General features: G+C 40.1%; 1 protein-coding gene and 1 pseudogene across 1 annotated transcript in view; one reads left to right on the plus strand and one right to left on the minus strand.

The window, feature by feature from the left end:
• Positions 1 to 16,250, plus strand: part of TMOD3 (tropomodulin 3) — an 82,069-nt gene that overhangs the window by 23,148 nt on the left and 42,671 nt on the right. Inside the window, exon 2 of the mRNA XM_002825463.6 lies at positions 11,258 to 11,460. Within this exon, the coding sequence (XP_002825509.1) occupies positions 11,335 to 11,460 (126 nt within the window). The 5' untranslated portion in view covers positions 11,258 to 11,334. The remainder of the gene's footprint in view (positions 1 to 11,257; positions 11,461 to 16,250) is intronic.
• LOC103892518 (U3 small nucleolar RNA-associated protein 6 homolog) lies at positions 6,842 to 9,935 on the minus strand (annotated as a pseudogene).

Consider the following 16,250-nt stretch of genomic DNA (forward strand, 5'->3'; position numbering starts at 1 on the left):
ATTCAGCACCCAGGGATCCTAGGAGAAGCCAGTGAGGAAAAGACAACAACATAACAGTCTTAAGCCTAGCGCAACTGAAGAGAAGGCCTCCAGCACCTGAAGTGGAGTTAATCTGAGGCCTGGTGTCTCCTGAAGATGAAACTCATTTGGTTACCTAAAAAAAAAAAAAAAATCAAATTTTCATTTAATTTCAGAGATGACTGATGATCAGATATTTTTGTTTTGTTTTTAACTGGGGGAGATTAGACAGCAGAGAACTCTGAATACTAAGCTCAAATGAGTTGATAGGGAAGAAAAGGTGAAGAAGGGGCTGCAAAGGATCAACAGAAAGTATCAAAAACTCATTTTCAGCCGCCCTCTTTAGTTGTGATAAGGGGATTAGAGTTTGGGAGAAAGAGGATACTAGGTAGCTGGAGGAGAAAGAGGGAACTACCAAAGAAGGGAAAGCAGAGATTGATGTGTGATCCAAGTATATCAAATTTGTGTTAGCTATGTACTGTACCTGGCGATGGCAACCCAGTGAGGAATGAGATCTGGGAGAGATTCTCTGCTCTTCAAGAGCTTTACGGTGTCTAGTGAGAGAGACAGGTGAAAGACTAACTCCAATACAGTATAATTGTTGGTTTGAAGTAAGTATGAGGGGTGTCTTTATGGAGTAGCTGGCCAGCCAGCTCTGGGATAGGATTTCAGGTGATGGCCCACAGCTTTATCTTTACAGAGACACAATTTCAATCAACTGGTAGGTGTCTAATCTCTTAAAAACTGGCATGTAGCAACCATACTCATAAAAAAAAAACTTATACATAAGCCAAAATATCAATTTATTAATATCTAGTGAGGAAAGCTACATGAATAGCTGAATTTTAATTAGAAGATATCTTGGTGAACATTGAGAAGAATAAGAGGAAATAATTGGATGATGAAATATTGCCTTCTTTATTGTTTATTTATTTTTAAGACAGAGTCTCACTCTGTCACCCAGGCTGGAGTGCAGTGGTGCAATCATGGCTGACTGCAGCCTGGACCTCTTGGGTTCAAGTGATCCTCCCACCTCAGCCTCCTACTAGCTGGGCCTACAGACGTGGGCCATCATGCCCGGCTAGTTTTTTATATTTTGTAGAGATGGGGGCCTCACTATGTTGCCCAGGCTCGTCTCAAACTCCTGGACTTAAGCGATCCTCCCTCCTTGGCCTCCCAAAGTGCTGGGATGACAGGCGTGAGCCACTGCACCTGGACTTTCTTTAGTTGTGGTACTGTCATTTTATATATCTGATTTTCTGGGAAACACTCTTAGCATTTTATGTCAGTATTTTCAGTTACACCCTTAAGTTTTGAAGTTAGCAATGTACAATACAACCTGTGGTTATAATGGATGTATATATAAAGATAATAGCAACAACTGTTTGGGCACGATGTCTTATGCCTGTAGTCTTACCTACTCAGGAGGCTGAGGAGGAGGGATCACTTGAACCTAAGAGTTTGAGGCTATGCCACTGCACTCTGGCCTGACAGAGCAAGTCACTGTCTCTTAAAAAAAAAAAAAAAAAAAAAAGAGAGATAATGGCAACATCATTAAGGAAATCATTAATTTTGCCTGGGTGTGAGAATGGAGACCAGGGAAATTTTCAGGGAAGATAGGACATTTTCAGCTAGGTCTTGAAGAATATATGAGGTTCAGTTGAGGATAGAGGTAGATGGGTATGAATGCATTTTTTCTAGAGAGAGGGAACATAATAAGCAAAGGAATAGAGAGGCCTAAAGTTTGTGGCCTGTTTGGAGTATAGGCTATGTGATGGGGAGCAGTCCGAGATAATATAGGAAAGCTAGCTAGTCAGGACCAGCTTCTGAACTGTGTATCTTATGCTGAGGAGATTGGACTTTCTCTTGTAGGTCAGGGATGGGCAAACTTTTTCTGTAAAGGGCCAAATAGTAAATATTTTAGCTTTGCAAGCCATCTGGTCTCTGTTGCAATCAGTCAGCTCTGTCATTGTAGCACAAAAGCAACCATAGGCAATACATAAATGAATGAACGTGAATGTGTTCAAATAAAACATTTACAAAGACAGGCAGCAGGCCGAATTTGGCCCCCTGTAGTTTGCCTAACCCTGTTGTGGGTAATATGAGTTATATAAGGCTTTTGGACCAGAGAACAATATGATCACATGTATGTATTAAAGAGAGAACGGATAAGAATCTGAAAACTCTGAGCCCGCCCTATGGAAATGGTGGTGAAATGGAGGTTAACAACTCATAGAGTATCTCTCTGAATCATATGATTCTACATTTTAACAAATATAGTCAGTGTCAATACCTTACTCCCTTTACAAATATAAAGCTTGAAGAAAATAAGTGGAAATTGGTTGAACAGAGTAGAACATTGCTTCTCAAACTTATATATAGATCCCTTTTAAAGGAAAAAAGCTGTCGGGCCTCCTAGTGTTAATTGACGATCAAAACAAAGCAGTTCTCCCAGGTGCTGGTGCAATGATAAATATAAATGTAAATATGGCAACTGAAATCCCACAGCATTGCTTCTTTTTAAGTGATCCAAAAGATCTAGAATATGACTATTAATTTTTAGAAATTATTCTTATAGAAAGCTAAAATTTAAAACTCTTAGCAAAATGAGATTGCTGAGATTCCATTAAAAAATTAGCATGGTCTTGGAAGTCCAGTGTGAAAAATAAAGATTCTAGAAATAAGTGATAAATGAAAAGGAAGATGGTAAATGGAAGAAGACTTGGCCAAAAATATACCAGGAGTTTCTTGATGTCCTTAAGTATAGCCTCCACTAGCTGAAGTTCAGTGAAGCAGTGGGTGAGTGGAAAGAAGAAAAGCAACAGCACCCATAGACTTTGGGGAATATTTAAACAAAGTTCTTCAGCCTTCGAAGAATCTTGAGTTAAACAAAATACACTCTGCCACACAGTATGAGATGTAGTTGTCAGAACTGATGAGGGGAGCACCTCTAGAGCAGTAGATCTCAAAGTATAGTTCCTGACCAGCAGCATCAGCACCACCTGGCAGCTTATTAGAAATGCAGATTATCTGCCCACCCTAGACCTACTCAATCAAGAAACACTGGGGGTGGGCCCAGGAATCTGTGTTTTAGCAAGCCCACCAGGAGATTATGATGCACTCAAAAGCAGGAGAAACACTGCTGTAAAAAGTGAGTTAAGAAGGAAAATAGTCTGAACATACCAGAATTCCAAATTAAAAATTCTTAAGCTTTGCCTAACTTACCTGGCAGAACTTGCTTATTTACAAAAAGTTGTGTTTTTCTTAAATGATCATGAGAATGTTATGCTTTGAAAACCAATTCCCATATTCTTGTACAATGCAAATTGTTTTTTACTTTTATATGAAATACATTTTACATTAGCTTAGAGATTAAAAGAAAAGTTTCTGTAGACAAAGTGTAGATTTAGAGTACTTTTCTAGCACACTGGTTTCACCTCTTCATCATTCAGAATTTGTTCCTCTTCTAGAAGAGAGATGTCAAAGGACAAGTAAGAGAGACATGTCATCCCAGAACAGAAAGAAAAGCAAAGCACTCCTTCCAAAACTTCCCTTCCTAAGCAGTTTCTGAGCTCCTGCTGGCACTTGGAATATTGTCAGTATACAAATGTTCCTCAATAAAGGATGAGAGTTGAGAGGGAAGGTGAAATCAAGTTAGAGAATCTGATAATGGGAACATCTGAGGAAAGAATGCTAGTAGTGGCCAGGTGTGGTGGGTAGCTCATGCCTGTAATCCCAGCACTTTAGGAGGTCGAGGCAGGCAGATCACTTGATTCTAGGAGTTTAAGACCAGCCTGGGTGACATGGTGAAACACTGTCTCTACAAAAAATACAAAAATTAGTTGGGTGTGGTGGCACATGCCTGCAGTCCCAGCTACCTGGTAGGCTGAGGTGGGAGGATAGCTTGAGCCCAGGAGGCAGAGGCTGCAGTGAGCCGTCATTGCACCACTGTACTCCAGCCTGGGTAACGGAATGAGACCTTGTCTTAAAAAACAAAAACAAACAAACAAACAAAAAGTGATAAGTTTTGAGCGTCATTAGATAGGATGAGCAACCGTTATTTGCTTTTTATTGAAGCAGAATTGAAACTTTGAACTTTGGTGTATTACCCAGAAGTTCTTGCCTCATGGCAAAATTCTATAATCTGAATCTGAAGGAAATTCATTTTCCATTGCTTTGGAAAGGAAAACCTAGCTAAAGAAGTAAACTTTTTTAAAAATGAAAAATACTTAGAAATGTTTTCCCCTAGGATATACCATGATAAACTTGATTAGACTTGAAAAAAAAATGGAAGAGATTTGTTACATATAACCAACAAAGAATATATTAAGGGCATTTTTTTTTAATGGGCAAAAGATTCTTCACACAATAAGGAACACATTGGCCAATGAACATATGAAAAGATGCTCAACCTCATCATAATTCAGCAGAATGCAAATTAAAACCACAGTGAAATACCACCAGAATGGCCAAAAATAAATACTCTGATAATACCAACAATGAGCAAGGATGAGGAGCAATGTGAATTGTCTTGTGCCGAATCTGCTGGGAACGTTAATTCATGTAATCACTTTGAAAATAGTTTGGGATTACCTAATCAAGTTCAGTATAAGCATACCCTTTTCCCAGCAATTCCTTCCTAGATTTGAACATCAGAGAAACTCTCTCACACATGTGTACCAGGAAATAGGTAACAAGATTGTTTATAGCAGAGAAATAGAGGGGAGAGACTATAAGCAACTTAAATGTTCATTTATACGATAGAATACTATATAGAAATGAAAAGAAAGTAGTATAGGTTTAAGCATCAACTCAAAACAATGAACAACATTAAATGAAAAAAGCAAGTCACAGAAGGGTGCATACTCTGCGAGTCTGTTTACATAACATGCAAGAAAAGGGGCAGATCTAAAACTGTTGAGGGTATGTACAAATAAGGCAGAACTCTGAAGGAAAGCGAGAGAATGATTAATTCAAAATCTGGTAGAGTGGCTACTTTTGGAGGAGGAGATGCAACTAGAGAAGTGAATATGAGGGTATTAGTAATGTTTTCTCTTTTATGCTGGGCAGGGTGTTCATGGTTGTTCATTTTATTCTTTAAGCAATACTGTAAACAAGCTTTGTGTAGCAGATTTTACTTTGGGAATAGGAGAAGCAATGTATTGGAGTAAGCTATTTAGTCTCTCCGTAGAATGTAGAATGTCATGTTCCAACTTTACAGAACCTGGGTGGCATATAGCATTGCCTGCCTTTGCCCCTGATATCTCATTCCTGTCGTACTGCCTATTAGAGTGCCCTGTTAGAATGATCATTGAATTTATGACCCATACTAGGACATTCTTGAAAGTAAAGTAAGGGATGCATAAAATAATTAAACTTATATCTATGTATATTTTAAAATATTCATTGAGAAAATTGGCTTATATACTGAAAATTTCAAAAATATATTAAAGCACATTAAAAACTTTTAAAGTAATAATTATCCAAACATTTAAAAAAAAGCATGAACTAAATTATTCTTGGTACATATTTATATATTTTTATCAGTTTCTTCCCCTTATCTGTCTGAAGTACCGTGTCATTGGTATTTTTATAAAGGGAAAATTTTTTTAAGTGGTGTTATTTTTAATTTTTGTCCCTTAAAATTTTTACCTTCTTCAAAATTACATTTTATGGCTAATATATTGGAAAGTGATGATATCTTCCATTGAATCTTATCTGAAGACTGTATTATTTTTAATGGAGAAAATATACTGTAAATATACTTGTAAGCTTGCTCATTTATTTATTTATTTATTTATTTTTAGAGATAGGATCTCACCTTGTTGCCCAGGCTGGAGTGCAGTGACACAACCATAGCTCACTGCAGCCTCAAACTCCTGGGCTCAAGCGATCCTCCTACTTCACCCTCCCAAGTAGCTAGGGCTACAGGTGTGTGCCGCCATGCCCAGCTATTTTTTTAAAGTTTATATAGAGATGAGGTCTCACTATGTTGCCCAGGCTAGTTTCAAACTCCTGGGCTCAAGTGATCCTCCTACCTCAGCCTCCCAAAGTGTTGGGATTACAGGCATGAGCCACTGTGCCTGGCCAAACTTGCTATCTTAAAGTTGGAAGTACAAAATGGAGGCTTAACAAACAGTAATGACAATGATAATAATTTGCTAAAAAAAAAAAATTCAAGATAACCGGTAAACCAGAAGAGGTGCCAATAAAACAGGTATAAACCAGACCTGTCTTGGGCAGTTACACAAGTTGCTTGCAGTGTAGTATCTGCATAAGCAAATTCTGTTCATTTGCTTTTTTTTTTTTCCTATGATTACAGGATGTTTTTATTTTTTTCGACACAGTATTCTGTTTCCTCCATGTTTTCCAGAACAAATGCATACCATGTGTCTTTTACAATGAGAATAAACCAACAAAACTGTACTTTCTCCTTCATTTTAACTGGCTCCTAGCTAGATTAGAGATACTCATACTTGAACTGGGATAATAAGTAAAACCCAGTCGTGTGCTTTCCATGTATTCTGGAAAACATTTAGGACCTATGGTAGGTCCGGCCTCAACATCTCAACATTAAATCAGCAGTTCTCTTTCCTGGAGTTAGAGATTCGTGCATCAAGCTGAGCATGGTGTCCTGTACCTATAATCCCAGCTACTCGGGAGTCTGAGGCGGGAGGGTCACTTGAATCCAGGAGTTCAAGACCAGCCAGGACAAGACCCTGTCTCAATCATAAAATCTTTTTTTTAATTTTTTTAAAAATTAACAAGTTAATATAAAATTAAAGTGTGTCTTGAAATCAGACAGCCATCTTGTCTGCCATTGCTGAACAAATTACAAAAATGGACTCATAATACATATTTGCCCACAGGGCTTGCAATACTGTTTCACAAAGATGGCTGTATTCTTCCTCTTCACAAACGGCCAGTCTGATGCATAGCATGTTTAGCTACAGATGCCTCTGCTGACTCTCCCTGCAACATTTTCATTGCTCGCCAGTAGATCTGTCTGCAGTTTTCAGGTCTACCAAGGGGGTGGTTCAATGGTTCCTTGATACAATCCACCCAAAGATCAGAATCTACAGATCCAAACTCTCTCAAAGCCCTCTCATAATATTCTCTTATGTTCACCATCTTGCAGGATTCTTGCTGTTTTCAAACTGAATCATTTTCCTGAAAAGTCAACTGAAAATGGATGGCTGTTCTGTAAACCTGTATACACAGCTCTGGCTTTTTTATAGCCACCATGTTGATAAGCCCAATCCAGGTACTTATCCTTCAGGGTTACTGAGTTGGCACCTGTGACAGCTAAGAGAGCTTTCTTAAAGATTGCCTCGGTGTCCAATCATTAAAAAGTCAGGAAACAACAGGTGCTGGAGAGGATGTGGAGAAATAGGAACACTTTTACACTGTTGGTGGGACTGTGAACTAATTCAACCCTTGTGGAAGTCAGTGTGGCGATTCCTCAGGGATCTAGAACTAGAAATTCCATTCAACCCAGCCATCCCATTACTGGGTATATACCCAAAGGACTATAAATCATGCTGCTATAAAGACACATGCACACGTATGTTTATTGCGGCATTATTCACAGTAGCAAAGACTTGGAACCAACCCAAATGTCCAACAATGATAGACTGGATTAAGAAAATGTGGCACATCTACACCATGGAATACTATGCAGCCATAAGAAATGATGAGTTCATGTCCTTTGTAGGGACATGGATGAAATTGGAAATCATCATTCTCAGTAAACTATCGCAAGAACAAAAAACCAAACACCGCATATTCTCACTCATAGGTGGGAATTGAACAATGAGAACACATGCACACAGGAAGGGGATCATCACACTTCGGGGACTGTTGTGGGGTGGGGGGAGGGGAGAGGGATAGCATTGGGAGATATACCTAATGCTAGATGACGAGTTAGTGGGTGCAGCACACCAGCATGGCACATGTATACATATGTAACTTACCTGCACATTGCACACATGTACCATAAAACCTAAAGTATAATAATATTAAAAAAAAAAAAGATTGCCTCGGTGTCTTCTTGGCTTTTGGCATCTTCACTCCACTCTGCCAGGAAGTCCACAATGGTAGACAAACCTGGAGTTTCAGGTGCACAGAGTCTTCCTCAAAAAGCATGGCTATGTCAGGGCTCTTTGAGTCAATCAGCACATGCGCCTTCATCTGCCACATTGTCCCAGAGTCTCTATAAACAATTCGGTCCCAGATACTGCCATCTCTAGAGCTTTCCTCAGGAAGTTATGGCACAGCAACAACTCAAGTCAACTGCTTGTATTGGAATTCTGGCAGAAGCTTGAGTTCATGTGCCCTTCTGAATTCAGTCATGGTTCTTTCCAACCTCTTCCCTCTGAGGAACCCACTGTTTGTCTTCTTAGTAAATCTTTCCAAGCAAAAGGTGATATAACACTTCCACATGGCCTCCCTTGGCAGAGTCTTCACTGCCTCTTCATATACAGCACAGCATCTCTCCTCCTTCTGGCCCTCCTCTGCTTTGTCTTATTTCATTGTAGGCTGTAGACTGCTCTTCTCCCGTCTGTGACTCGATCTCTAATTCTCACCTTGCCGCATAATCCCAAGTGAGAAGATCATCTGTGTGTAGAGCCTGAGGGTCATCATAAATTTCTTTTTGTAGACCTTTGGCAAAGTCAAATCACTGTGCAGTTGAAAGCAGTGACACATGAAATTCTGCACCTTTAATTATGCTTACAGAATTTTCGTAGATGATCCGTGCCAATTTGCCCTTAAGGATTTCTTCAGAATAATCAGGATTCTCCACATCCATGTTGGCTTTTTCAAATTCTTGCTTTTCCTTCCTCAGTTTTTCAGCATGCGTCAGCCCCATCCTAAAGTAGTCTTGATAAAGTTTTGGGCCCTCTGGATGAAAGTGCAGTTCCCAAAGAAATAGTTGCCTTGCGCTTTCTGAAGACAAGCAGTCTTCCATTTCCCATTTGGCTGCCATAATCCATAAAGCTGGCTTGTTGGAATGAATGGCCAACATGGCAGAGAATACCTTGCTAAGTTGAGTTTTAGTAGCCCATTTCTTACAAAAAACTACATAGGAAGCCAGGCGCGGTGGCTCATGCCTGTAATCCCAGCACTTTGGGAGGCCGAGGCAGGTGGATCACCTGAGGTCAGGAGTTGGAGACCAGCCTGACCAACAAGGTGAAACCCCGTCTCTACTAAAAATACAAAAATTAGCCGGGCCTGGTGGCGGGCGCCTGTAGTCCCAGCCACTCAGGAGGCTGAGACAGGAGAATTGCTTGAACCCAGGAAGCAGAGGTTGCAGTGAGCCGAGGTCATGCCACTGCAATCCAGCCTAGGCGACGGAGCATGACTCCGTCTCAAAAAACAAACAAAAAACTACATAGGAGAGCCAAAGTTGAACATCATCTTTCCTCTTTGCTGAGGCACTTCGGAAAACACCTTGTACCTGGTGTACGATAGAATTCTCAATCTCATCCTTCTTAAATGAATATCCATTGCGTGTTCTTCTCTGGATCTGTTTGAAAAGATTAATTTCATGTTGAACATAATTGATAAAGTCGTCCTTGAAAAGGGCTCTTCCCTGGATTCTGTACTCTAGATCAGAAGCCTTCTTAATGATAGCCTTAATCTCTGCATGACTGAACAGTCCAATGTGCTCCAGCTGTTCCAATTCAGGGAGCTGATCTTCTTTGTGTTCCTGAATTATCTCTGCCATGAGGTCTGAACTCTACAACCCCATGGTAGCTTCTCAACCGCGAACACGTGCAGGAAGCTCCCCCATTTGCTTGTTGTTGGACCTAAGGTGGTTGCTAGTCAAGTTGCTGTCAGATTCCTGTGGTGAGCCTGCCTTTCTAAACAGTTTGAACATTTCCATTCATGGGAGATGGAAACACATCAAAGGAGCCTTAAAATGTTACTGGTTTGCAGAAAAAACATACTAAAATATTAAGGTGAGAAAACTTGAGGGAAGGGGTAGTAAAGGAAATATATCAAACTGAAGTACTGAGCATTTTGCAGTCAAGAAAAACTTAACCAAATCACTAAGTCTAAAGTGTATTTATTTCCATAGGTACTAGGTACTTTTTTTTTTTTTTTTTTAGACAAGGTCTTGCTATGTCACCCAGGCTAGAGTATAAAGGCACGATCTTGGCTCACTGCAACCTCTGCCTCCTGGGCTGAAGCCATCCTCCATTCTCAGCCTCCTGAGTAGCTGGGACCACAGGTGTATACCACCACACCTGGCTGATGTTTTGTATTTTTCACCATGTTGCCCAGGCTGCTCTTAAACTCCTGAGCTCAAGCGAGTCACCTGCCTCAGCCTCCCAACGTTCTGGGATTACAGATGTGAGCCACTGCATCTGGCCCAGTACTAGGTATATTTTATGAGACACACAGTTCGTACATATGGCTGGAATATACAGAAATCCTTGGTTTCGCCTTTCCTATAGAACAATCCTGCCGAATCAGCAGATGATTAGCTCTTTGATATATGCCAACTTCTGTGTCTCTAGAGCTACTATTAACCTGCTTGTTGATTAACCTCATGGCTGCCTGGGAGAGATCACACAGTAAGGAAATGATGATGGTCCCTTCCCACAGTCAGACCCTCTCACCAACCTTGTCAGTCAGTGGATGACATATCCCAGCATGATTTTGAGTATTTTACTCAATCTCAGAATGCTATATTTTTTTCCTTTAAAAACACCTCAGAAAAATATTTTCAAATGCATCTTTTCAAAAGAATATTTTTCCTAGTGGCAAGAGACCACTCCTGTCATGTGGAATGTATTGATATCCCCCCACATTAATATTGAGTCATAGTGTTCTCCTAAACAATATATAGTAAAACAAATGTGCCTTAAACATATTGTGCTGAAGCAAAGTACTCTGGTAAAATAATTTGAAAGCCATTGATGGAAAATCTTTTATTTTGGCACATAATTTCTTTCCCCCTAAAATTTAATTATTAGAAATTGTAAATTCTATCAAGTGGCTGCCTTAATGGATTTGAATTTTGTTTTATCTTTTCCCTCTTTTTTCCTGGTTGATTTTTTTTTCTCAACACAAGGCAAAAGGCATTGAGTGATTCATAAACAAGAATAGTATGTGATATATGATCAAAGAATATATGACACATGGAAATTACATTTCACTTAACCTGAGAATTAGATCTAAGTAGGTGGAGATGACTTACTATTTAAAATGTATTTGTTTCTTCTCTCCATAGCTTTAAGAAAAAGTAGAGATCACTTCTGACTGTACTGAACAGCAAAAATTAAGTGACTTGCTGCTACACTGCACATCATGGCACTGCCATTCCGTAAGGACTTAGAAAAGTACAAAGACCTTGATGAAGATGAGCTCCTTGGGAATCTGTCAGAAACAGAACTGAAACAACTGGAAACTGTTTTGGATGATCTTGACCCCGAGGTAGGTGCTAGCTGATGAAGAGAAATGAAATAACTTTTCAAATTCTTTGAAACTCAGTAGCTGCCTTTGAGCTTTTTCATGACTTTTCTCTGGCACCTTCCACCCTCTCCTCCTCTTTATCCAAATCAGGTTGCTTTTGGCTTCCTCTCCAGTTCCCCACTTCTGCCTCCATATGTTTAATGACATGACTGTCCTAAACTACTTCAGTATCCTTATTTTCAAACATCTCCTGAAATTTTTTCCTCTTCTAAGAAATTTTTCTCTTCTGTGCAGGAAGGGATATTTTTAGTACAATGCAGCGGATGATTACCTTTTTGATACACGCCAACCTCTGTCTCTTCAGAGCTTCTGTGCCAGGTGGCTCCAGTGTAGAATGCCTCTAAAAGATTCTTCATGACCCTAAATCTAATTGTTCCCTTTCTGAAAGATGCTGACCAAATTGATTACATTTCCAGTCATTGGTAGAATAGATCTAAGTAACTTCTTGGCAATACAGCAGTCCACTGTGGGGCAGACATGAATATATGTATGTAAGCTTTAACTTGCAAGGTGGATGTTGTTTGTCTTATAAATTACACAAGGCTAAGATAGACACCCATGACCCTTGAATTGTTATTCCCTGATGTGTTGGGGGATAGGCAGTGAGGGAAGAGCCTGAAGGTCCTGAAGGTAATGGTTGTTTGCTAGGCTGCTTTTCTTTACCACATTTCTTTATGCCAAGATGTTGATTTTAAGTATCCTCTAAGGACTGAGGTGGAGTTCATTTTATAACATTGTTCTTGTTACTGGATGATGTATCTACACCATAGATCAAATCCCTTAACCATAATTACTATTATAAGGAAAAGTTCCCGGTACATCTAATTGGAGGGGGATTATTCAGGATAACAATGCTGTTTTTATCACATCACAGCAATATCTTCTGTAGGCAGTTCAATCTGTTAGACCTATTTGAATCAAATGGTTTTAAAATTGGAAAAAGTGGCTGGGTGCTCACGCCTATAATTGCGGCACTTTGGGAGGCCGAGGCGGGTGGATCACTTGAGGCCAGGAGTTCGAGACCAGCCTGGCCAACATAGTGAACCCCGTCTCTACTAAATATACAAAAATTAGCTGGGCATGGTGGTGCGCGCATGTAGCCCCAGGCTACTTGGGGAGTGGAGGTATGAGAATTGCTTGAGCCAGAGAGGTGGAAGTTGCAGTGAGCCAAAATTGCACCACTGTACTCCAGCTTGGGTGACAGAGCAAGACTATCTCAAAAAAAAAGAACTGGAAAAAGCATAAGACTTTATCTAGTCCCTAGGCCAGGTTTCTCAATCTTGACAGTATTTACTTTTGAGGTTGGATAATTTGTTGTAGGGGGGCCATCCTGTGCCTTGGAGGGATGTTTAACAACATCCCTGACCAGTAGCACACTCCTCCTGTTTTAAAATGTTCCTAGGATGTTGTTTTAATCAGGTTTGGTAATGGATGACAGACACTGAAACTACTGCCTTGAAAGAAGAGTTTATTACTTACAGTTCCAAGAGTAGGAGGCACACCATGCCACACAGAGGCACATGGGGAAGCACCTAGATTGGTCAGGAGGCAAAAGGATCAAGGAACAAGCATGGTCCAGAGCCTTTATTGTGGTTCAATGGGAATGAATGGGTGAGTCAGGATAGGCAAGTTTGAACAAGTTTAGGACTAGATAGTTTGAATAATTTGAACAGGCTCAGGGCTATGTAACTAGTCTCTAGTTGTCCAGTATCTGGCTCTGGGTGATTTAGCGGGAGGGGAAATACTGGCTTGGTAAGTGAGTGTTAGATAAAAAAGAGGTGGTTAGGAGAATTGGTTGGTTTGCGTATGAAAGGTGTGCTCCGGGGCAGGTTGGTGGGGAGTAGTGCGCTCTCTAGCTAGCCCTGGAAGGAGTGGTCTCTCTAGGATTAGCAAGGCCCCAAGATCTCAAGGCATCATAAAACTCAGAAAATAAAAAACATGAATTTTTTTAGAACCCAGTTCTCACTCTGTTCCTCAGGCAAGAGTGAAGTGGTGCAATGATAGCTCACTGCAGCCTCGAACTTCTGGGCTCAAGCGATCCTCCCACCTCAGCCTCCTATGTAGCTAGGACTACAGGCAAGCACCACTATACCCAGCTAATTACTTTTTAAAATTTTTTATAGAGAAAGGGTCTCGTTATGTTACCCAGACTGAAAAACATAATACCCTCCCCCTGAGTTGACAACCAAAAATGTCTCCAGACATTGTCAAATGTCCTCTAGGGGACAAAAACACTACTGGTTCAGAAACATTGATCTAGTTCATGCCCTCTGTTTTACAGATGGAAAACAGAAATTAGGTAACTTGCCTCAGTTATTACAATTAGGAAAAGAGCTGGGACTAGATCCCTCACTGCCTGATTGATACCTGGCAGTCTAGCAATCTTTCTGTTAAACCACATTGAGTCTCCTCCCAACTCATGCACTATGGTATCAGTCTGAAATCTGATGGCTAATTTTTTATTTGTAAATCCATGGCCTGCTTCTTGTGTGGGGAGGCTTGAGTAACCTCTGAATGTATTTTGCAAACTCCCCAACCCCAGTCGTAACTCCCCTAACCTCAATACTGTTAGTTGAGACTAGGAGAACAGTGATGTTTATTGACAACATCTGTTTGTTGGGTGACATGTCTTTGGAAAGCGTTCTGGTAAAGAACCAGGTAAGAAAAGAGGTCAAGGGTAGTAGCAGCTACTTCAGCCAAAGAAACACCACTGTAACTTACAAAGTCTCAGGAAGTAGGTTGAAGGTGTGTGTGGTACCTTATTATATTTTGGAGGACTGTTTTACTGTCCTTCTGCTGTATTCAGTGTACATGTTTGCTAACTCACTGAGTTTTTGCCAAAAAAAAAAATATATATATATATATATCTCTCCAGAAGACAGCCAGCCTAGGAAAAGCTTTTTTCCCCCCCAATGCTAGGAATATATTTTACAGCAAAATTGCACTGCAAGAGAGAAACGTGTCGTTTTTAGTGACAATCATATTAAAGAAAAATTTTATCTGAAAAGTAATTATGATCTATTAGCTTACTTGATTAGAATATATTTCTAATGAAGGTTGGTTCATGGATTTATAGTCTCTAAAACCAGCTAATTTCATTTAGATTGTGGTTAGACTGTTTTTGGCCGGGTATAGTGGCTCACACCTGTAATCCTAGCATTTTGGGAGGCCAAGGAAGGAGATTTGCTTAAGAGTAGGAGTTCCAGACCATCCTGGGCAACATAGCAAGACCTTGCCTCTACAAAAAATTTTAAAAATTAGCCGGGGGCATGGTGGTGCACACCTGTAGTTCCAGTTACTCCAGAGGCCTAGGCAGGAAGATTGCTTAAGCCCAGGAGTTCAAGGTTGCAGCAAGCTATGATCACACCACTGTACTCCAGCCTGAGCAATAGAGCAAGACCCTGTCTCCCCCCCAAAAAAAAGAAAGAAAAAAAAGGCTTTCTAAGGAGCCAGACCAAAAAAAAACAAAAATAAAGAATAAAAAGGCTTTCTAGGGAGCCAGGATTTCAGCTATCATATTTAAGACTGTGTGTGTCACATGGGCTTGAGCAGGCAGGTAGAGTAGTGCAAATTCCATTACCACCACCATGAAATCGCAGTAGATACCTCTATGCATTATTGTTGGAGAAGGAAAGTAACTTTTTATTAATTTGCCTGAATGAGAATCTTCAAAAGCATTCTAACACCTTTATTCAGTAAATATTTGGGGGCAACTTGTAGATCCCAGCTACTATGCTAGGCTTAGGAATACAAGAATGAGCAAAACAAATGTGGTCTTTGCCCTCGTGACGCAGGCTGGTAGGAATAAGAGCAGTTCGACATTAATCAAATAATCATACCATATTAAAAGAATGGTAAGTGCTATACACTGTAAGAGCTTGTGATGAGAGGTTAAGAAAAGCTTCCCTGGGGGAATGGAGCTACAATCTGAAAAATGAGTTGCAAAAAGGGATAGGCAGAGCATTCCAGGGAAGGGAGACCACACACATAGAGGCCTGGTGGTAGAAGGAAGTATATGGCAAGTACAAGAGAGAAAAAAAGTCCAGTGTGACTGGAATGGAGAGGGTGTGTGAGATGAGGCTAGGGTGACAGACTGAGGGGCTGGTGGTGAAGGATAAAAAATATCAGGCAGCTGATCCAGTTGGGAAGCTAATGTAACAGTCTCAGCAAGCTTGGATCATAGTTTCGACCAAAGTAATAATGTTGGAGATGGGAAAAACATGAATGAGTTCTTCAGGAAGTAAAAATGAGTAGGATTTGCAGGTCAATTGGAAATGGATTCTTCATGTGTAGTTCCTCTCTTGATTTCTAAGTCTAAAGGTAGAAATCTTATGTTTCTTTTTTATGTTTCCATAAACAATTTTGTATTACAGAAACATACTTGGTACAAAGTTAGGAATGTTTCGTCTTTACAGTTCAGCTTTCTGTGTAGTAGGTACCATGTAGTAGGTACCATTACATAAAGGGTAATACAGAGGTGAATTTTATGAAAATTATTATGTATCTCAACAAATGACCACAGTTGAAGTGCTGTATTTCCTAGTTACAAATTGAATATTCTCTATTACTATTACCCATATAAGATTACCCTTTATAATGAAAAATTGTCTTATACCACCCATGAAATTCAGCGTCACTGCCAATATTGGGAGGTTTTGCAAAAGAGAGCTGGCCCTTTTGTGTGATTTCTCTGGCTGCCTCCCATTTTCAAAGCAAAGATATACCCAGAAATATGAGACAAGGCAGTATCA

The sequence above is a fragment of the Pongo abelii genome, chromosome 16, assembly GCF_028885655.2.
Source record: "Pongo abelii isolate AG06213 chromosome 16, NHGRI_mPonAbe1-v2.0_pri, whole genome shotgun sequence".
Lineage (NCBI taxonomy): Eukaryota > Metazoa > Chordata > Mammalia > Primates > Hominidae > Pongo > Pongo abelii.